A 23628-nucleotide genomic window follows, 5' to 3' on the forward strand; every position below is an offset into this window, starting at 1 on the left:
TATGTTTCTATTTTGAGAAAACATTTTTATTATATTGGGCTTATCTAGTTATGAACAATAAATATTACTTCAACTATTCAGATTTAAATTTATTTGTATAAAAATGTTTTATGTTTATTTTCACATAGTTTCTGTGTCTATTCTGGCAGATATTCTCTTAGGTATTTTATATTGTATAGTTATTTTAAATGATCTAAAACATCATTGAACAATGTGGCTGACACACAATGTACTTTTTTCTGTTTTTTTTTCTCTTTTGATTAAATCTATTTACAAACAAAGATACAGATGGGACACATTAGAGGCAATCTCAAATTTAAGTATAAATGGAGACTGGAAAAGGCTTCTAGAGGAAAGGGGGATTTCACCTGTGCCTTGGAGGAAAAGTGATGTCAGTAGGAGGAGGATTTGAGAAGGAAGAATATTCCAGGACTGGGGACAGCAGGTAAAAATGACCAGTGAGGAGTTAGCATTTAAAGGAGATCAATGTCAACAGATTGTACAGTATGTGGAAGATATTGGAAGATTGAAAAGCTAAGAGTTTAAGAAAGGTTTCAAAAGCCAACCAGGGCTTTCTATTTAATTAGAGCACTAAAAAGGAGCCATTGGAGTTTATTGAATGGGGGGGTGACATATTGTCTCCTTTATTAGAATATAAATTCATTACATATATTGAATTTTTCATTCTTTTGGTACTTGAATTGCCAGTGCCTGGCATAGGACCTGGCGCACAGCAGCTGTTTAATAAATGTTTGTTGGTTGATTGATTGATTGGTATCCCAATCACAGTGGTCCATGGGATAGAGTATTGGACTTGGGCATCACAAAGAACTAAGCTCAAATCCTGCCTCAGACATCTTCTAGTTGTGTGAATCAAAGTTACTTATCCTTTTTCACCTTCAGTTTCCTTATCCATAAAATGGGGATAATAATTAAACCCATCTCACAAAGTTGTTTTATTTTGTTGGGAGGATGAAATGAGAACCTATATAAAGTATTCTACAAATACTAAAGCAGAATATAAATTCTAGCACTTATTATCATAAATAACTGTTGATTTGAATTAACTTCAAAATAGAGCACAATTGCAAAAGGAAACCTGCATCAATATTAATTGATTTTAATCCGCCTAAAAGAGTGAAAAGTCATTTCCCCTTGATAAACAGCACAGAGGTCATGATTTTTTCCTTTAGCTTATTTTCCCATTAGATTGTCAGGTCCTTATCGAATAGAATCAAGCCCCATAAAACCAGAAGAATAAAACAGGCACTCTCTCAGAGTCAGCAAGTCAACCAGCATCCATTAATTGCAAACCTTAGAATACCATGTAAATGTGAGCTAAGAAAAGGCAACTATTGAACCCAGGACTTGAAATAAATAAATACATATATACATATATATGTATATATATAAATACATATATACATATATGTATATATGTATATATCTGAGTTTGAATCCATCTTCAAACATTTATTAGTTGTTTGACACCATAACTCTTCCTTTATTTCCTCATCTTTAAAATGGGGATAGTAATCATACCTACCTCTCAGGGTTGTTGTGAGGATCAAATAAGATCATATTTATAAAGCACTTTTCAAATCTTAAAGAACTCTATTAAGTTTAGCTATGATGAGTATAAGGATGATGCAATTAGTCTGTGCCAGATACTCCACTAACTGCTGGTGACGAAGCAAGCATTTATTAACTGCCTACTGTATGCCATATTAAGCATTAGAGAGACAATGCAAGAAAAACACAGTCTTTGTTCTCAAAGGGCTCACAGTCTAGTTTCATATAAGATAAATCCAATATAAATTAATTCAAGCTCTTTAGATAAATGAGAAGTAAGAAAAGCTCTGCCCCAGTCTCATTTCCCAGAGAGTATGTTTCTCCATTCTCTGGAGGGTTGCAAAGCGAAGAAGGATCCTGGCCAAGGAGACTGCCAGGAAGACAAATCTCTTTTGTCTGGGGTGAGCAGGTCCTTTGGAGGGGTTTCATTTTAATTGGCAAATGGATTCATTCACTTCCTGGCCTGGCTGGCTAGGTCACTGCTGAGCCCAGGGAATGTCTGCCATACTCCATTCAAGAGGGGGCTGCTGGGCCAAGAGACAGGAAATTATTTCGGGGATATTTTCTGATGAAATGGGCTGGATGCTATCCTAGCAGCTTCCATCCATTGATGGCTCTTATATTCCCTGCTCCACAGTCAATTACCTTGGCTTCTCTTCCTTAGATATATTTCTTCCTAACCCTTAAATGGAAGTCATTCATGCTTCATCATCCTACTCTGCAGAAGAGACTCCTTTCATAAATGTTGTAATGGCCACTTCCTTGCTCTCAGCTTCAGATGATCAAGGCTCAGATGTCCCAGAATCACATAATGTGAAATGTGGACAGATCTACAGTCACTTTCTAGTTCAACTTCTACACAAAAGATCGCCATTAAGTGGTTCTTCAGCCTCTGTCTGAAAACAAGGAGCAGACTTCCCAGACAGCCCAGCCCATTTCAGAAGAGCTTTCATTCATAAAAAGCCTTGCCTTCATAAAGTTTAAATTGGATTTTTAAAAATTTTAACCAAGGTCAATGCTGAATAATCAATAATTCCTTTTGCACAGAATCTTCATCACTTAAATAGAGGGAACTGATATTATATAGCGGAGTTATATAGCTGAGTTAGGGAGAATTGAATTCAAATCTGGCCTTAAACACTTATTAGCTCTGAGACTCTGGGTCTATCACAAACTCTTTTTTCTTTAGTTTCCTCAGCTATAAAATGGAGGTAAGAATAGCACCTCCCTTACAAGATTATTGTGAGAATCAAATGCAATCATATTTTTTAAAAGTGTTCAGCACTGGGCCTGACAATTTCCCTCAGCCCCTTCCCTTAATGAAGTGGAGGATCATTGAAGAGGAAGGCTGCCTACATTGTTGGACATAACTTTCATGATTACATTGGACATAGTTGCAGTGATGATCAGTCATTCTTTGGTGCAGGAAAAGATACCCTAGGTAATCAAGGGGAATTTAATGGAAAAAGATTGTGCTGTAACAACAAAAAGCATAATGAACACCCTTACTTTTTTTAAAAGGGAAAAAAAGGAAAGAATTCTCCTTAGAATTCAAGGCTGATGGCTTCTTAAAAGGCCTGAGCTACGCTAGAGACTAGTCAAATATTCTATGGAATAATGGGTAGAGGATTGGATTTAGAGTCATGATATTCTGAGTTCAAATCCTGAACCTCATCCTCACAAGGAATATAACAATGGGCAGTGACAAGCTGTCTAAACTTTAGTTTCCCCATATGTCAAAATTTGAAACCAAAAATGGTGGCAAATATCATTTTCCTTGAAGAATTATTGTGATTATGAAATGACAAATATAAAGGGTAAAAGAAACATGAATGATTATCGTTATTATTAATTATCCCCTGATATGTGATATGAATAGGATTAGACTTAGAACTGAAAAGTTCTTTGTGGAAAAGACATCCTGAATGAGAGTCAGATCCCAGGTCTACTACCTGCTTCCTAATTGTCTAATGCTTTAAAAAACCCAATGATCCCAGATACTGGAAAAAGACTCAATATTTATGAAAAATTCTGGGGAAATTGAAAAACAGTCTGGCAGAAATTATGTGTAAACCAACATGTCAAGAAAAATGAATATATTACTTAGGCATAGATGGTAATTATTGAAATAATTATAGAATCAAAGAAGAAATTAGATCTTTTAGCTCTATGAATAAAAGAAAAGTTCATGACCAAACAAGGGATAGATGGACAACAAATATTTTTTATATATAACCAAAAATTTTACATTTTAATTGTTGTTTTTTGTATAAATAAAACCAAGTTTAACCAAAATTAGAAGGGAAGCTATAACTGGGGTGGGGGGGAGGCTTGCAATAAGTTTCTCTATTAAAGGTCTCATTTCCAAGCTATATAAGCAAGTGATTCAAATTTTAAAATATAAGAAACAACTTCCCAGTAGATAAATGGCCAAGAGAGAAAGAGAGGGAGGGGGAGAGAGAAAAAAAAGGAAGGGAAACAGAGAGGGAGAGAGAAGAGAGGAAAGGAGGAGAAGGAAAGAAAAAAGGAGGAAGAGAGGGAAGGGAGGAAGGAAAATCATTGAAGCATTTTTAAATGGAGAGAAAAGAACAGAACAAAGGCCAAAAAAGAAGAGTTGATGAGCAAAAAGACTTTAAAAGTTCTAGATTGATCTTATATATTTAAAAAGAAAAGTGAGATATACATAACAGATAGCTACAGTTTTCTGTACAATTTTCTTTTCCTAGTCTAATACATATCACACATACATAAAACTGTTTTGTTTGGTGTTTATTAATTTCAGAATTAAAAAAAATACAAAGAGAAAAAGTATCCTCAGGCTAGCTGAACTTCTTGGTCTGATACTCCTTTATTACTATATTATCTTGGAAAAGCCATTTCATTTCTCTAGGACTAAGTTTACTCATTTTTGAAATGAGCAGATCAGATTATAATCCTCAAGGTCCCATCTAGTTCTAAATACTAAGCTTTTGTCCACTAATTGCTTTGATTCTGTTTGGATTCCCTTATAAAGAATTCTTCTGAGGAAAAGTCTCATATCAAATGCTGACCTTTTCTACCAATCCTTTTTTTTTTTTTTTTTTTTTTTTTTTTTTTTTTTTTTTTTTTTGCTACATAGAACAGCATTTGAGAAGTCAGATGTGACCCACGTTCTAGCTACAATGATGTAATAAGAAGATATGAGTAATAATAAGGTTCCACTTTTGCAGGTAAATGATGGGTAAAGTTTGAGATATTATTCTGTCTACATTTACTAATTTTTTTTAATGGACTGAGACATTAGTGTTAAAATGACCATAATTCAGTGGCTTGTTATTTAAAGGTCCAGGAGCATCAGTGATCCAAGTACATAACTTCTCTTGGTTTGTAAGGGATGAATTCTATCCAAGTTATATCCCTGTGAGGAACTTCTCTTTTGTGGGGCTCAGTTTCTTCATATGTAACAAAATACAGATGAGCCAGATAAACTTAAAGGTCCCTTCTGGGTCTTGTATCCTGTTGTTTCACAATATTATGAATTAAGAAAATTCAGGGAAAAAAGGGTAATTAGTTTACTCAAACTATGTTCAAAGTATTGCTCAAGAATAAGGTGCTTACAGCAAATATATCTATCTCCATGATCATCATCACTAAGAATTGAACATGAGGATTGGGGATGGGGGAAGATGGGTAGTGAGCAAGAATGCATGAAGATATCAGATAATTGCATTCAAACTTACTTGTGGAGGATAAGAGAAAAGGGGAAAAAAAGAATTTAAAGAGCAATAAAAAGAAAGAAACGAAGAAAAAGAGAAGAGAGAAAAAATGAAAGAAAAAGAAAAGAAATTTTTAAAAGAGCAGAAAGAAAGTGAACAGAGCGAAGAGGAAAACATATGAGATGGCTTTGATGAGAGGTAATAAAGTGTAAAAACATTAAATAAATTACAAGGTAGAGGGGGCAAAGAACAGCATAAACCAATCCAAAGTGCCACAGGCTCAGGAAGAGGAAAACGCCAAGTGGGAAGGGTGGGAAGCAGAAGACCGCTGCCCCTGCTCCATAGTCACATCTTTTCTCAGGGTGAATGAGCTCATCCATGATGTCACTGTCTCTGAGTCATCCCCCCACCGGAATCAGAGGTGAGAAAAGGCCTGTTAGGTCAGCCAGTCCAGCCCTCCTGCCTACTAGGGTCAATGCAACAGTATATTCTCTGGGGCTTTGTCTTGTCTAGTCTAGTCCTGAAATGACTCAAACAATGAAGACTTTCACCTAAATCAGTGGGAGAAATTTTAACCATTTACTCACTAGGCCAAAAATAACAAATGTGAGCAAATTATAGCTGTTTTTTACCCAACCTACAAGTCTGAACTTGACAATCTTTGGAATCAAATTTCTGGAACAATGTTTCCCTCATCCATTCTCTTCTCTCAATCCATCCTATGAAGAGGTGGCAAAATCAATAAACATTTATTAAGTTCCTGTTTTTTTTTTTTTTTTTTTTTTTTTACGAACAATGCTAAGCACTAAGGATTCAAAAAAACAAGAGAGAGAGGGGGGGGGGGGGAAGGCAATCCCTGCCCTCTAGGAACTTACCATCTAAAGGGGAAGAGAACATGAGCAAGGGAGTGAGTTAATAGAGCCTGTTTTTAAAAATCACTTTAGTACCTGAATGGAAGATGGATTTGGAACAGGGAAAATTGAGGCAGCAGACCATAAAGAAGCTATTGCAATAATCTAGACAAGAATTGATGAGGAATCAATAAAAATTCATTAAGGAGGTCCACAAGTAGAATAGGCTACTTCAGGGAGTAGTGAGTTCTACATGACTGGCGGCCTTCCAGAAGGGAATAAATTAACATTTTTTGGTGATGTGTGCTTACACTGCTAATCAGAAAAGAAGTAGTTTTGATTGATAATGAGATATAGCCAGATAACCAAAGAAATCTGTTGCTATTCTGAAAAATTTGTTTTTTAATTCTCTGAAATCATAATATTTTTAGGAATTTTCAGGATTATCAGTGGTGTGATGGAGCTGCAAGTAGAAGGCACAGCTATAAGAATTAAAGGTAAGAATAGAAATTTTAAAACAGTAAATTTTAAAACTGAGTAAATGGACATCCAAGGTTAAAAAAAAAAGGCAGGATGCTCAATACTCCCGAGTGAACATGGGGCATATTGAGTTACAGCCTGACTTCACAGAATCTCCATAGGAGAGACACCCACTCACCTCGCCCCCTCTCACCACTTTCCAGACAAAATCCATAGCAGATGCTCTAAAAGTAGCTAACATGACCCTATACCCTCTTCAAAGGTTAAAGAGAATTGTGTCCTAACCTGACAAGTTCCCTCCACAAACCTTCCAAGGAGATGACCCGGCCTGATACAAGAGATGAGATTACATGTGTTTTCTTTTTGTAAGAAGGAAAATGAGATTTATGATGAAAAAGGAAAATGAGATTTTGAATAGAAAAGGTCACCAAGGAATGGCACAGCTGAGGTCTTGGCTTTTTATGAAGGTTTATATCCCATTGCAAAACACAGTACCAGTCCCGAACTGTTCTGGGACAAAGTAAGAGGATAATTTTAGTTTTTTGGTTTTGTTTTTGCTCTTTCTAAAGGGGAAACACCCTTGCCTTTGAACATCAGTCCAGAGTCATTCTCCAATTGGTAAAGCTATGAACAGGTCATTGTTTGAGGAGGGAATCAATTTATAGTTGTATATAATGCTCTAAATCAGTAATGACTAGAGATAATGTAGATTAAAACAAACTTGAGATATCATTTTATATTTATTAGATTGGGTAAAGTGGCAAATGTTGGAAGGGATGTAGACGATTAGGATACTAATTCACTAATGGTGGAATTGTGAACTAATCCAATGATTTTGGAGAGCAATCTATAATTATACCCAAAGAGTTATTAAACTTTCCATATTCTTTGACTCAACAATACCTGTACTTGATTTATTTCCAAGAATGATTAGGAAAAAAGAAAAAGAACATATATGTTTTTTTAAACGTTTAAAGCAATTTTCTTTGTAGTGGAAAAGCACTAAAAATTTCAGGGATTCTACCTTCTGAATACAATTCTTCCTTTGCAGCAACAACAACAACAAAATTCAGTTCTGCACATATATATTGTACCTAGGATATACTATAAGATATTTAATATGTATGGGAATGCCTGCCATCTAGGGGAGGGGGTGGAGGGAAAGAGGGGAAAAATTTGGAACAGAAGGGAGTACAAGGGATAATGTAAAAATTACCTATGCATATGTACTGTCAAAAAATGTTATAATTATAAAATTAATAAAAATAATAAAAAAATTATTATAAATATTATTATAAAAATTTAAAAAAATTTGCAGGGATGCCCATCAAGTGGAAAATGACTGAAGAAGTTGTATATTATTGTATTACATGTAGTGGGTGTATATATGTGTGGGCCTACATACATATGTATGTGTATATGGTGTATGTGGCTAAATCGTACTGTGCTATAAGAAATAATGAGTTAGATCATCTTAGGAAAAACATAGAAAAACTTGCATGAAATAATGAAGAACAAAATGAGCAGAATCTTGCGCATAGTTACATCAGTGTTGTTTTTAAAATAATTTTGAGCCAACAACTCATTTTAGCTATTATGAAAAACCAAATAAACTACAAAGAACATATGAAGGAAGACACTATCTGCATCCATTGAAAGAACTGATAAATAGTATGTATATAATGATTTTACATTTATATTCATATTTGTGTCTAATGGTAGCCATCTCTAGGGTTGAAAGCCAGGAGAAAAAAAATAGAAAAAAAAAAGAAATTTACATGATAGTTTTATTATATATTTGAAAGGAATAGCAAGTTGTACATGATAAATTTTCAATTTCATGTGCAATCTTTTAATTGCACTGTTACAGAATTTCTTGTTTTACTCCATATTTAAATTTTAAATTTAAGAAAAAAAGAAAATCGACCCAGAAGATGAAGTTCATTGGTATGCTAGCCCCAAAGTGGAAAGGGCACTGCCAATTCACCGGCTGTGTCACCCTTAAAAAGTCATTTCTTCTGAGCCTCCCTCAGATTCTTTAGCTGTAAAGCCAGGAAGAGGGGAGGAGAAGAAATTGACTTACGGGACTATGGACAAGTTATTAGAATCCTGGGTGGGTCTCATTTTCTTATTTCTAAAAATTCATTTAAGAGGCATATGAAGGAGAGATGATTGATGAAAAAGTGAGAACAAATATTATGTCCACGTCCTATGAAGCGTCCTAGAGTTCCTGTGTGCTATAATATCCAATAGTACCTACCCCTATATAGTCTACATGTTCTCTCTATATTCTCTAAAGACTTCTAAAACTAGATAAAAACACTATAAGTGATGCAGAACAAAATAAAACTTCTGTTGCCCCTACCCTGACTTTTTTTTAAATCTAAAATCTTATTTATGTTCTAGTTGAGACAGCTTGATGGTACAGTGGATAGATTGTGAGAGGTGAGTCAGGAAGCTCTGTGAGGTTTTTCCTGATACTCCTCTCCTCCATTCAATTTCCTGATTGTTAGTGGTGGCCCCTCTCATTACTTCCTGTTAATTTTGTATATATTTTATCTATATTTATATTATTGAATGAAAAAGCTTTTATTAAGCTCTTACCCTAGTGCCAAGCACCAGAATACATTTATTTATTTATTTTTGGAAGGGGATTTTATTTTATTTTTTAGGCTGGGGTTAAGTGACTTGCCTAGAGTCACACAGCTAGGAAGTGTTAAGTGTCTGAGGCCAGATTTGTACTCGGGTCCTCCTGAATTCAGGGCTGGTGCTCTATCCACTGAGCCACCTAGCTGCCCCCTCAAGCACCAGAATACAAATACAGAAGTTAAAGTTAATTTCCTCCATCATGGACTTTACACTGTAATAGAGAAGAAAATATACATGGGATAGTGATGGCCAAAAGGGAAAATTTTGATCTGAAAAGTTATAGGAATGATGAATTGGGCAGCAGGGAAACAAATTGACATATCCCATCCAGGAACAATGGCAGAATTGATTTTTATCATGGCTCATGGTTCCATAATTGAAGATGGGGTGAACAGGTGAGGAAAAGATAAAGACAGCAAGGTATTAGCAAAGTTGTGAAGAGGCCAGAAAATAGAGAGTAAAGTAGTATTGTAGAGTAGAATGATTCCAGCCAAGTTCCTTTACTCTTACTCCGTGAGCCTTAGTTTTCTCAAGTGCAAGATCAAAGGGTTGGATTAGATCAGACAACTCTTTTTGTTTCACAGATTCCTTTGGTAGGCTGGTAAAATTTAGAGCCCTTATCTCAAAATAATGTTTTTAATGCAAAAAATTAAATTATCTAGAATTGCCATGTAAACCAATTACAGTGAAATAGCTTACTATTTTTAAAAACAAAGTTCAGGGATCCCAGATTTGGCAGTCTTGGATACAATGACTTCTGAGGTTCCTTTCAGAATTAGGCCTATGTGTTTATGATCGATTCTGAACATGGCAACTTGGTTTTCCTGAAACTGGTTCTAGAAAAGCAAACCCACGTAAACTCAGGAAGGCAGGAGGAACCAGATCAGGAGCTTCTCTAAGGTGGGCATATGTTGTCCCTAAAAAGTGTAAGCCTTATGAGTAGAGAGCTTGCTCCTCCCTTGTTTTTGTCTCCATACCCCTAGAGTTTAGCACAGTGCCAGACACAATAAATGCATCATAAAGATCCATCAACTGAGTGATTGGTACTTTTCCTCTGCTTTTATTGGTGAATGGATCTCTTTAAGAAGAAGTTCCCTCTAACTGTTAGCAGCTCTTCAGTCAGTTACCCAGAGTCACGAGGGATGATAACCAGAGTCACACAGCCAGCATGTAACACTCTTACTTTAATCACTAAACCATGTTGCCTCTCTGAGTTTATTTTATATTTACTCATCTCTATATATGTTACTTTCTTCCAATAAAATGAATTGTTTTCCAGGAAGGGGACATAATCGTCCTTTGTGTCTCTGGAATACAGTAGGTGCTTACAAATTGCTTGCTGAATCAAATCTCATGTGACCCTATAAAATGAGTCACTGTTGGAATATTTGATTAACAGATAATAAAGAAGGGTCTGGGAAGGTTTACCAGATTGGAAACATTGCTTTAAAAGGGAGAACTTTAGGAGCCAAGAAAGTATGTCTGTGAGGGAGTCCTGGTGTTATTTTAAAAGAATCAGGGACTGATTGAGCAGTTGAGAGAACCAAGAACTAAGCCCAGCTCAATTTTAAACTGACGTGTGATCTTGGGCAATTCAGGGCTCCATGAGTACGGACGAAATGGGAAAGTTTAAGCAGAAAAGAAAGACATTCAATAGAGGGTCATGAGAACTATCTTCACATATTGGAAAGAACTGTCATGAGGAAGTGGGGTCATCCGCTTCTGGTTGGTCCCCAAACCAGGAGCAATGTGGGGAAGCTGCCAAGAGGGGGGTTTTGACTCAACTGAGGGAAAATGTCTAAACATAGACATCACAAGGTATCATGGCCTGCCTTGGTGGGTAGCAGGCTCCTAACACTGGAGGTCTTCAAGAAGATGAATGAGCACTTGTTGGAGACTGGATAGAGGGGTTTTGACTCAACATGAGGGAAAATGTCTAAACAGAGACATCACAAGGTATCATGGCCTGCCTTGGTGGGTAGCAGGCTCCTAACACTGGAGGTCTTCAAGAAGATTAATGAGCACTTGTTGGAGACTGGATAGAGGGGTTTTGACTAGAGGATCACTAAAATTCCTTCTAATTCTTAAGTTTCTGATTTTACCTTTCTCTGCCTCAGTTTACTCAGTATAAAATGATAGGGTACACCTATCATGCCCTCACCTTTTCTGCCCACACAAATGGAACCTTTCCTTTAAATCCCAACTATATTCTCCCTTTTTTTGTTAAGGACTTCCTCAAGTGCACAAGCTAATGAATCTTTCTAGACTTCTAATATATTTAAAAATCAATATCTTTACATATATTGGATTTAACATATTCTTTAACATATTTAACATGTATTAGTCTACCTGCCTTCTAGGGGAGGGGGTGGGGAGAAGGAGGGGAAAAGTTGGAACAGAAAACTTTGCAAGGGTCAATGTTGAAAAAAAAATTTTGTTTTGTTAAAAAAAATCTATAATGATAATAAAAAAATCAATATCATGCTACTCAATATCAATCCAAATGTCTTCCATGATCTTCACAGTATTTCAGGGGTATCAGTCTTATCTCCTGAATGAGATTGGAAAGCTGAGAAGCAAATAATATAATACAGAAAATATAAAGATTGTAGTCAGGAAAACCTGCTGTACAAGGCAGTGAAGATATTAATCCCCTTCTAAAGATGAGTAAACTGAGGCTCGGAGAGTTGACATGAGCAGCTTAAGTTACCCAAGTCTATTAAGCAGTGACACTGAGTCTTCTGAATTTAAGTCATGATTTCCCATTAGTGACAATCTAATGGTTAGTTTAGTGGCTTCGTAAACAAAAAGGTCGGGGAGTATCAATTAATGAGCATTTATTAAGCACCTACTCTATGCCAGGCACTGTGCTAAGTATCTGAAACACAAAGAAAGGCAGCAACAATCCTTATGCTAAAGACTTTACTTTCTAATTGAGGGTCCAAATTTGAAATTGCAATGCTGTAAGGAATCCAAGTATAGAAATGCCTTCTGCTAATGCAGGCTGTAACCTACTAGATCCCCGCAGAACCCCCTGGTTGTCATTCTTTACTCTTATCGGATGACCCCTCATCATCTCTTCCTGCCATACATTTTCCAGATGATGATATATTTGATTCCCATTCTTCTTCAGCATTCCCCTCATGTCACAGCCTGTTCACACCCACCATGTACATATGGAAGCATTAAAATGGTCCAGCCCACCTTTGCTTGATTCCATATTTAGCAGGAACATATTTTCAGCAAACCCCAGGAATAGAACACAGTGAAAGGAAATTGGGTGGGTGGGTGGAGTGAAGTGTTACATAAGGAAGGTGAGTGAGAGGATGCTAAATTGAATATCCACAAGAGACAGATGCTAAGACAGAGAGAAGCATCCCATGGCTTTATTCTGTGGTAAAGAATGAAAAAACTTGAAGGAAATGGGGACGGCTTGTTACCACTAGTGAGAAATAAGATTATAGATTTAGACCTGAAAGGGAGATCAGAAGTCATTTAGTCTGGAAATTCTTTACTTTTTTGATTTTGAGAACTCTTTCACACCCCATAAATTCAATCTGGCAAAGTTCTGCTGATTTCACCTCTGCAGCAACTGTCCCATATGTCCCTTTTTCTGCTCTGACATAGCCACCGCAGTGGTGCAAACAGCCATCACCTACCATCTGGCTGCTGAAAGAGCTGCCGGCAGGGCTACTGCCTCAAGTTACTCCTCCCTCCAGCCCATCCTCCTTTCAGCTGTCAAACTGATTTTTCTGAAGTCCAGTCTGATCATTCTCCTCCTGCTCAATAAACTCCCATGGCTCCCTCTCACCTCCAGATACAAAAGTTTCCATTTAGTGCTTAAAGTCCTTCATAACCCAGTTCTCCTTCATAACCCAGTTCCCTTCTTCCTTTTCAGCCTTCTTAACTCTTCCTCACCAACATGTTCTCTTCAATCCAGGGACACTGACCAGTTTTACAGCTCTTTGGGCATAGCTCCATATTGCTCTCCAGAATGGCTGGATCATTTCACAAGTCCACCAACAATTTATTAGTGAATTAGCCTCCATGAACAAGACCCTCCATCTCTTAGCTCTGGCCATTTTCTCCGACTATTCCCCATTCCCGGAATACTTTCCCTACTTATTTCACCCTACTGACCTCCCTAGATTTACTTAAAATTTAACCAAAATCCTACCTTTTCCAAGACTCTTTCCCTAATGCTCTGTAATTCCATGCTTCATTAATTATCTCCACTTTATTTGGTAAACAACTTGATTTGGAATATTAATTTGCATGTTGTCTCTTCTGTTAGATTATAAGCTTCTTGAGGGTAAGGACTGTATTTTGGCTTATTTTATAACCCAAGTTCCTGGCACATATTCATAATAGATGTTTACTGATTAATATATTTCAAAATACTCGATTTCCTTTGTAATACTGTATACCATACACATTTAAAGCATGATTCTGAGAAGGAGGTTTCACCAGTCTGTCAAAAGGTTTCATGCTACGGTTCAAGAACCTCTGAAATAGTCAGATACCATTTTACAAATAAGGAAACTGAGGCCCAGAGGGAAAACTCACTTAATCAGAACTATACAAGTAGTAAATGACAGTCAGGATTCAAATGTAGAACCTTGTTCAAACACAAAAAAATGGGGAAATTCAGTAGATTTGAGATCAAAAGAAATGTAGGCACAAGATAGCCAAAGATCCAGAAAGATCACCAGAATTTCCTAATAAGCCAAAGTATCTTTTTTTTTTTTTCCCCCAACATGGGCTTAAATACAAAGTCACTGCCAAAATCAGACAAGACTCACAGAGTTCACCTTGGAAGTAGTCTCAGAGGTCATCTAACCCAACCCCCTATTTTGAAAACTTAGGACAATTCGGCTCAAGGAAATGACATTTGCCCAAAATGACAGTGGTAACAAGTCATTCCCCAATTGATAAATGGTCAAAGGAAATGAACAAATAATTTTCAGATGACAAAATTAAAGCCCCTTATAATTACATGAAAAAATGCTCTAAATCACCAGTGATTAGAGAAATGCAAATTGAAACAACTCTGAGATACTACTTCACACTTTAAGATTGGCTAAGATGACAGGAAAAGGTAATGATAAATGGAGGGGATGTGGGAAAACTGGGACACTAATGCATTGTTAGTAGAGTTGCAATGTGGAACTATGCCCAAAGAGCTGTAAAACTGTGTAAACCCTTTGACCCAGCAATGCCATTATTGGGACTGGATCCCAAGGAAATCATAAAAGAGGGAAAAGAACCCACATGTGCAAAAATGTGGCAGCCCTTTGTGTGGTAACTAAGAATTGGAAAAGGAGTGGATGCCCATAGTTGGAGAATGGCTGAACAAGTTGTGGTATAGGAAGTTAATAGAATATTATTGTTCTATAAAAAATGATGAACAGGCTGATTTTAGAAAGGCCTGGAAAGATTTTTATGAATTAAAGCTGAGCAAAGCCAGGAATATATTATACACAATAACAGCAAGAATGTGTGATGATCAACTATAAAAGGTGTGGTTCTTCTCAGTGGTTCGGGGACCCAAAGCAATCCCAAGAGACTTTGGACAGAAAATGCTATCTGAATACAGAAAAAAAAAAAAAGTAAAGAGACTGAATGGAAGTCAATACATGCTATGTTCACTCCTTTTTTTCTGTTGTTGTTTTTTTTTTTTTAATCTCTCCATTGGTTTTTCCCTTTTACTCTGATCTCTCTTCTGATTCATAAAGCAACAGGTATTAAAAATAAACACTACTATTTAAAAAATGACAAATGTAAGTGGGTATCAGAGTATCAGAGGTCCACTGGTCTCAGTGCCAGTGACCTTTCTATCATGCCAGGAACTGGTTAAACATTGTTTTCATTGGTCAAGAAGAACCTATGAACTTTTAGCCAGTTGCTCCTAGAATCTTTTTTAAAGAACAATGAACAAATCTCAAACAATGAAATGCTAAGATCCATGCTGTGCTGACAATAGGGGGAAAGGGATGTGAAATGAATTCAAAGATGGATATGAATATTTCCTTGCCATTTTTGCAAGCCATGTTAATTAGCTTCCATTAACATTAAACTGTCAGTCTGCTTGAGCCAGTTAGCTCTAATGACCTTCCTCAGTCTGCACCTTGTTACTCTCCCATGTTTCATGTTTAGAAGGAAAGAAGATTCTGACTGCTCAAAACCTGACAGGACTTAATTTACATTTGGCCTTCATTAGGAAGGGAGCAAGAATCATTGAGACCAAATGGAAAAGCCAGACTCGTGGGGGTTATGAAAAATTCACATGATATTTTTCCTTTTATCTGACAGTTATGATTAAGGAACCATCCGTCAATCTAAGACACACAGACCTTAAGTAGAAGGGACACCCTTAAAATTCTATACTGCATGACAAGACCCAAGGGCCAGAGTCTCTCTCTCTCTAGAGAAGGGCTAAATTAATCTCAGAAAGTCCACGTGTCTTCTTGGCAGCCAGAACTGGACATCTGGACCGGTGATCTTTGATACCTGACTTCTAGAAACAAGAGGGCAATGAACCACACGGAGAAAAGGGTGTTGACTAGTGTGCTCTGGTCCTGAATATGCAATGAAATAAGTGTCACAAGCATATCATTTTTTTGTCTCTTTGTCTCAAGCTTTTTTTTTCCATTCTGGGGGAAATGAAGTGGACTATAAAGGCAGGTCGACATTATGAAAAGAACTAGACTCAAATCCTACACTACCTGTATTCCTTCAGATCTCAGCTCAAATCTCCCCCTATGGGAAGCCTTTCCCAAATGCCCTTAATTCCAAGGTTTTCCCTCTCTTGATTATTTCCAGGTTAGCCTATGGTACATTTATTTATATATAATATATATATACATATATTTACATATATACACATACATATGTATATACATATATGTATACATATATTATATACATACATATATATGTGTGTATATATACATATTCAAACATCTATGTATGTATGAGGTTATACAAATATGTATAAATATATGTGTGTGTTAAACATATAGGTGGGCCTATATAATTTGTGTATATATAAAAATATGATTATATAGTTTATATGTACCTAACTGTTTATGTGCTATCTCCCCTAATAATTATGAGCCTTCTGAGGGCAGAGGCTATTTTTGCTTTTCTTTTTATCTCCAGAGTTTATTTAGCACAAGGCCTGGCACATTTATGGGGTTTAATAAATACTTTTTGGCCTGGCTTTCTCATGTGACTTTGAGGAGATCCCTTCCCTCCTCCAAGGCCTGTTGCTTCTCCTATAAAATTGGGTTATCACCATGTTCACTCTTTATTTTCTGAGTTGTTGTTATAGCTATTTGTAACAATTATAGAAATGCGAGTTCGGAAAATGTCATAGAAACCTGATTCTTGGTAAGAAAGCCTGCTGTTTCCTGGCAGAGTTGTTCTCCAGATAAGAGAATATAATGTTAAAGTCGGGAAGGATCTGTGCAGCCATCAAACTTGACTTTTCATCCAGGGAAGCAGTTGCTTCTATGTCCATAGAATTTGCCCCAGTAGAATGGAAACTCTTGGCAAATATTGGTTCATTTTTGTCTTTGACATCATTACCTATTATATATGTGTGTGTGTGTGTGTGTGTGTGTGTGTGTGTGTGTGTGTGTATGTGTGTGTGTATATATATATATATATATATATATATATATATACATATATATATACATACATACATATATAGGACAGTAGACTGATTGTGCACTGAGAAAAAACTGGGTACAGCAGGCCTTGAATAGGTACTTAGCCAAGTAGAAAGAATATGGCTTTGCAATCAGAGGAAGCAACTCAATAGCTGTATGACTTTGGATGAATCACCAAATATCTTAGCACTTCAGTTTCTCCTCTGTAAAATGGGCAATTAAGATTAAGGCCCTAGCTTTGAGATCCAGAGTCTATGGCAATTTGTCTTGGGGGGCTGGAGGGAGAGGAAGCTTTTCTCCACCTGAGGAAGCAAGGAATATTGCCTGAAGAGGCCATTCGGGTTGAGTGGGAAGTCACCAGGCAGAAGATCCTTATTTATAAGCTTCAGAGGAAATCTGGATCTTATTAAGTCTCCATATTAATTTCAGGGAAGCTACAAATCTCCTTTGAGGATCATATACAATGAGGACATGTTTAGCATCTTATTCAATTACAGGAGATCCTGGGAAAATGTTGACATAAGGATGTAACAGGGAGGGCTTGAGATAATTATAACATATTTATACAGAGCCTTGACAATTTACAAAGTGCTCTCTTTCCATCTCATGAGGCAGACAGTACAAATATTTTGTCAGGGTGAGGAACTTCCTCCACCTAGGCTGATAGCGAGCCATCCATTTCTAATTATATTAGAAAAATCCAAGGAGTTGTTTGGGATATTGAGGTGAAGAGACTTTCTCAGGGTCCCATAGTTAGGTGTCAGAGGTAGGATTTGAACCCTCATATACCCGACTTCAATCCTAGAGCTACAATCTTTGAATCAGAGAATCAATAAGTTACATAGACTTGGGCACTTAGTGGTTCTCTTATGCAAGCTCATTTGTCACTCCAGCTAAAGTGAAAGAACCTTTAAGGCAGAGATTATAGCTTAGACTTCGGTATCCTGGGAAGAAGGGAGTGAGGAAGGGAAGGAAAAAGAAGAAGGTAAAGGAGGGAAAGGGAGATGATCCTCCTTGATATCATTGCTGTGCATTGAGAGACACCTTTGAGATGCAGAGTCCTAGCTGAAGCAGAGTCCTGGCCAGTCCAGATACCCATTAGGGGACCTCTTCTTGACTTGAAAGGACATCTGGTCTCTTACAGCATACCACGTGGCCAAGCAACCAAACATTGAGACAACTCTGGATCTCAGAGTGGAACAAAATCACATTTCCCATCCTAACCAACCGAAGACTAAATGCAGAATCATTTTTTTAATCTGAAAAGGGCTTTAAATATCTTATTACAATTTATAATGATACCTTAGAACAGGGGTTCTCAAACTACGGCCCACGGGCCAGATGCAGCCACTGAGGACGTTTATGTGGCCTGCCAGGTTATGGCTAATGGGCTGAGGGGCAGAGACAGAGTGGGAGCTTTTGTTTTTACTATAGTCCAGCCCTCCAACAGTCTGAGGGACAGTGAACTGGCCCCCTATTTAACAAGTTTGAGGACCACTTAGAAGCTGCAAAATGCTTTATGGATATTATAGTGATGTTATCCCACTTGAGACTCACCCGAGTAATATTGGTATTAGTAGCACCATTTGATAGACAAGTTTGGGGAAGTGACTTGCCTATGTCCATACAACTAGAAAGCATCAGGTCTTTCCTGGCTCCAAGTTCAGCACTGTTATATTCAATTTTCTCAATTTTCCCCCACTTATAACTGCTCTCTCCCTTCTCTCATCCCACAAACACACACGTTTTTCAGAAGAGAAATCTGAGAGTCAGAGAGATATAATAAAATGCAGAATAATCATGGGCAGGGCTGAAATTAGAATCCAAGGCTTTGGGACTCCCATGTTCCTCTGGGGGGCACCAAGATATAGGATTGTCTTCTTTTCCCCTTAGGCTGCTGGAGTAATTGAAATCACTAGCAATTTATACTCAGGACATGAATCACACCAGGCTACTGCTCATTAGATGGATTCTCGCTCTCCAGCCCACAAGGGATTTCCAAGTCTGTAGGCTTTCTCGGGGACTTGAACTTTCTCACTCATCCATCTCTAATGGGATCCATTAAAGTGGCATTCCCTTGCTGGACACTTCATTAAAAAGGTTGAATTCCCTGAATTCCTTCAGTGCTAGCTATGGAACCCATGAATTAAGTGCTAGGGGTGAAATCAGTAATGGGTTCCAATCCAACCTCTGACACCTAGAAGCTATGGGATTCTGAGCAAGTCCCTTTATTTAAAAAAAATGGCAAAGCTCCTGATTTTACTAAAGAGTGAGCTAGGTTTGATTGCACCACTCCCTTCTCCCAATTCCCATTCTGGGCACTCACCTCCTTCAACCAGAGAAGTTTAGGAGGCTGCATCTCCACGGACATCACTCCTCCAACAAATTTCAGAACTCGATGGTTGGTACTGTTTATTCTCTCTACTTGGCTGGCTGCACGGTGATCCATCCACATGATGATATTTCTGTTGGGGTCCCCTGATACAGGAGTAAAGACATGGAGACAATGAGAGAGGCAGAGACACACAGAGAGACAAAAGACAAAAACAGACAGAAACAGAGACAGAGAGAGGGGAAGAAAGAGACAGACAGAAAGAAAGAGGGAGAGAGAAACAGAGAGAAGTGGCAAATCATTGCAAGAGCAATTTAGAAGAAAAAACAAGCAGACACAGAGATACAAACAGGCAGAGACCCAAAGGCAAAGAGAGATAAAGGAATTAGAGATAAAGAAATGAAGACAGAGAAAAAACAGAAAGAGGCAGACAGAAAAACAGAGAAAGAGAAGTAAAGAAACAGACGAAAATATTGAAGTATTTGTATTATATTATTCGTATTGACGAATAGAGACAAACAGTGAGAGATATAGATATACAGAGAAAAAGCTCAACGAAGAAAGGAAGAGAAGACAAGAAACAAAGCACGAGACCCAGAGGGTTCCATTTCATACAACAAGCATTTGAGCACCTGTACTCAATCAACCAATTACCAAGCATGGAAGCCTTTCCCCTCTTCCAGACACCCTGCTAAGAGCAGAAGATACAAAGAATGGCACAAAAGAAAAACTAATGACAACAAAACAAATCCACCAGTTCCTGCCTTCGGGGAGCTCATACTTTAATGGGGGAGACAGAATTATGATAAATTGGTACCTAAACTATAAATTCTGAGTGTGTGTAAAGTAGAGTAACTATTCTATTATAGCATCCACTCCTTGAGGGGAATTATACATTATATATATACTTCAGAGTAGAAAGCAGAAGAAGCTGTGGGGATCTGTGAAGATCTCCTAGAGACAGTGAGATTCAATTTGGGTCTTCAAGGCCATCAGGAGAACTCAAATGCTGAGGTAATAAGGCATTGCAGGCATGAGAGACAGTTGGACAAAGGCATGGTGATGGGAGATGGGGATGATTGTGTATAAGGAGGAAAAAGCAGACCAGTGTGCACAGACTATGGAAAGAATAGAGAGGGGGCTCAGATAGTAACAGGGGTCACCCAGTCATCTGGGTTACAGATTGACTTAGTTTTAAAACTGTAATATTTTCTGTGTTTCATTGTCTTTTGGGTGATTTTGTGATTTCTCTAGCATGCTCAGAAAGTTGTGGGTTGCACACAGCCTGAGTGGTTCTAGAATACAGAATGATGCTGGGGATTCCAGGCAATATTCGAGGTAATGAGGATCCAAAGATAAAAAATATATATATAATTCCCCTCAAAGAGTGGGTGCTATAATAGAATAGTTAGGACACCCATCCAAGTGGGGATGATCCAAACCCGGGTTTGTTGAGGGGACAATGGAAGTCTGAAGAGAGAAGGATCAGCATCAGTTGGGAGGAAGAAGAAAGGCTCTATGGGGGAGGACATAATTGTATCAAGACCTGAGGGATTTCAATAGATGGTAACGTAGTTGTCATCTAGACAACCATCTGGGATGTCCTAAATGAGCATTCCAGGGGAGGACGAAGCAGGATGAAATGGGCAATGTGTGCGGGGATTGTGCGCTTGTTGTCTCCTCCAATAAACTGAGCTTCCTGAAAGCAAGGACTTACTTTTGCCTCTTTGTATCCCTGGCACTTAGCACAACATCTGCCACATAATATGTACTTAATAAGAAATGCTTCTTGTTTGACACAGTTTAGTTGATGGGGAAAATATTTTTCATAGCTATTAATGGTATAAAATAAGACTAATAAAGAAACTTGGAGACTCAGACTGTGAGGGCTATGAAGACCAAACTTAGGAGTTTTTGAAGCTAGGAAGGAGCCTCGATATTTCTGAATTCACCACGAACATGATATACCCATTGAATGTTCATTCAATTTAAAGAACTCCTGAGGTTGTTTGATGGGAAGTAGCAGTGGGGAAAGTAGTTCCTTAACTGCCAAGGTGACCCAGTCAATATCTGGATAGCTCTAGTGGTTAAGAACATTTTCCTGAAGGAAAACCCAAAAGCCTCTCTGCACTTCCAGTCCTGTTGCTCCTTTCTCTGTTCTTGTGGCCAAACAGGACAACGTTAACACTTTGTCCCTCTGGCAGTCCTTGAAATACCTGAGGAAAGCTAACACCCCAAATCAATCTTTCTGCCAGATCATATTTATATCCACAGAGAGCCAACTCCAGTCCTCCTGATCTTTATCTTGCCACTGAACGCAGATGGCTCTGGAGGAGAAGGTGAGGCCTTCCCTCACTGAAATCCAACTCACTTGCAAGTCATGCCTCCCTGATGATGTGGACCTCATTTAAATCCATAGCACTTTGTCTTCTGTTCTTCCATCTAAATGTTACCTGCCCCTTTTCATCTACATGAAGATTTTCCTGGTCTCCCAGGACTCTCTCTCAGAGAATACCTCTTGCACATCTCTTCCCCAAATTAGAAAGTGAGCTCCTTGAGGGCAGAGTGTGCTTTGGCTTTCCTTAGTTTCCCCAGTGCTTAGATCAAAGCCCCACATTCAAGAAAACCTTAAGAAATGCTTATTCCCTGGCTGGTTCCAACCTATTGAGGGGTCTCAAGATCTTGTACCACCCTGGTCATCCTCCTTTAAGTTCCTAAAATGTGGTACCCAGAACAGAATGTCTTATTTTACAACGACAAAAAAATAGAGCACGCCCCTCCCTATTGGAGGGCAATCTGACTCATGCCATTCTTGGATGCCAAATTACAATGTAGAAGAGGATTGATACCCAGAATTAATATGTTCTATTGGCATGTTCTGTCTATTCAATTTCATCTTATTGAATATGATCCAGAGTTCTTGATTTTAAGTTCCTATAACTACAAGCCATGAAGGCTTTTGAGCATGGGAATACTGAAGTCAGATCCATTTATTGGAAAAAGGGAAGTGGGAAAAGGATATGGGGAAAGAAGGGGAGGGAGAGACAGGAAAAGAAAGAGAAACAGACAGATATAGTGAAATAGTGAAAGAAGAAGAAGAAAGACAAGAAAAACAGGCAGAGGAAGAGAAACATAGAGGCAAAGAGTAAAAGGAGGAAAAGAGAAAGAAGAAAAACAGGAAGAGAGGAAGAGGAGGGGAAAGAAGGGAGAAAGATAGAAGTAGGGAGGGGCAAGGAGAGAGAGAGAGAGAGACATACACAGAGACAGAGAAGAAGGAGGAGAAGAAGGAGGCAAGGAAAGAGAGAGATCACTTCAGGCCCATAGCTATTCAAGCTAACAGGTCCAACTGTTAAAGAATGTATAGCCTTTCCATAGATAAATGTCCCAATCTGGAAAAATGAAATAAAGATTGAGGATCATGAATGCATTTTACATAAAACTCATGTCCTACCCGGAGCATATTTACTGACTCTCTAACTTAGTCACAAGGATCTTTTTTGAGTCTAGCTAACGGCATCTTCTCAGCTAAAAACCATTCAAGCTCTACCAACATTATCTAATTCAATGGCTTTAAAAAAAAAACAATCTTTTCTTTTCTTCTCTCATGCATTATTCTAGGAAAATTTTGTTTTGGAAAATTAAAGGACAAGTTAAAAGTATCCAGTAGGTTTGTTTTTTAATTGAAGCTTTTTATTTTCAAAATATATGCATGAATAATTTTTCACTATTGACCCTTGAAAAAGCTTGTGTTCCATAATAATAATAAAAAAAAAATAAAATAAAAAAAATAAAAAAAAAATAAAAAAAAATAAAAAAAATAAAAAAAATAAAAAAATAAAAAAATAAAATAAAAAAAAATAAAAAAAAATTTATCTAAAAAAAAAAAAAAAAAAAAAAAAAAAAAGAAAAAGCTTGTGTTCCAATGTCTTCCCCTTTTCCCCACCCTCTCCCCTAGATGGCAAATAATCCAATATATGTTAAACATGGTAAAAATGGATGTTAAATCCAATTTGTGCATGCATATTTATACAAATATCTTGCTGCACAAGAATCAGATCAAAATGGGTAAAAATGAGAAAGAAAATAAACTGCAAACAACAACAAAAAGCATGAAAACGCTATGTTGCAATCCTCACTCAGTTCCTGCAGTCCTCCCTCTGGGTGCAGATGGTTCTATGATGTGGTATCCTTTTATCTGTCTTTTCAAATCAAATTCACACACACACACACACACACACACACACACACACACACACACACACACACACGACATGGTCCTGTGCTTTGACAGAATCAAGGAATCTAAGAATTGGTCAGGTCCCCAGTAGACGTTTAATTCTACCCCTCTCTGAAAAATAGCTCCAATTATAACC

General features: G+C 37.5%; 1 protein-coding gene across 2 annotated transcripts in view; it reads right to left on the bottom strand.

Moving 5' to 3' along the window:
- FGGY (FGGY carbohydrate kinase domain containing) overlaps window positions 1–23628 on the bottom strand; it is a 517954-nt gene that overhangs the window by 460383 nt on the left and 33943 nt on the right. For both annotated transcript variants that reach the window (XM_074265798.1, XM_074265799.1), the window contains exon 4: window positions 19250–19401. In XM_074265798.1, coding sequence (XP_074121899.1) covers window positions 19250–19401 — 152 coding nt within the window. The remainder of the gene's footprint in view (window positions 1–19249; window positions 19402–23628) is intronic.

Source organism: Sminthopsis crassicaudata, chromosome 4 (genome assembly GCF_048593235.1).
Source record: "Sminthopsis crassicaudata isolate SCR6 chromosome 4, ASM4859323v1, whole genome shotgun sequence".
Lineage (NCBI taxonomy): Eukaryota > Metazoa > Chordata > Mammalia > Dasyuromorphia > Dasyuridae > Sminthopsis > Sminthopsis crassicaudata.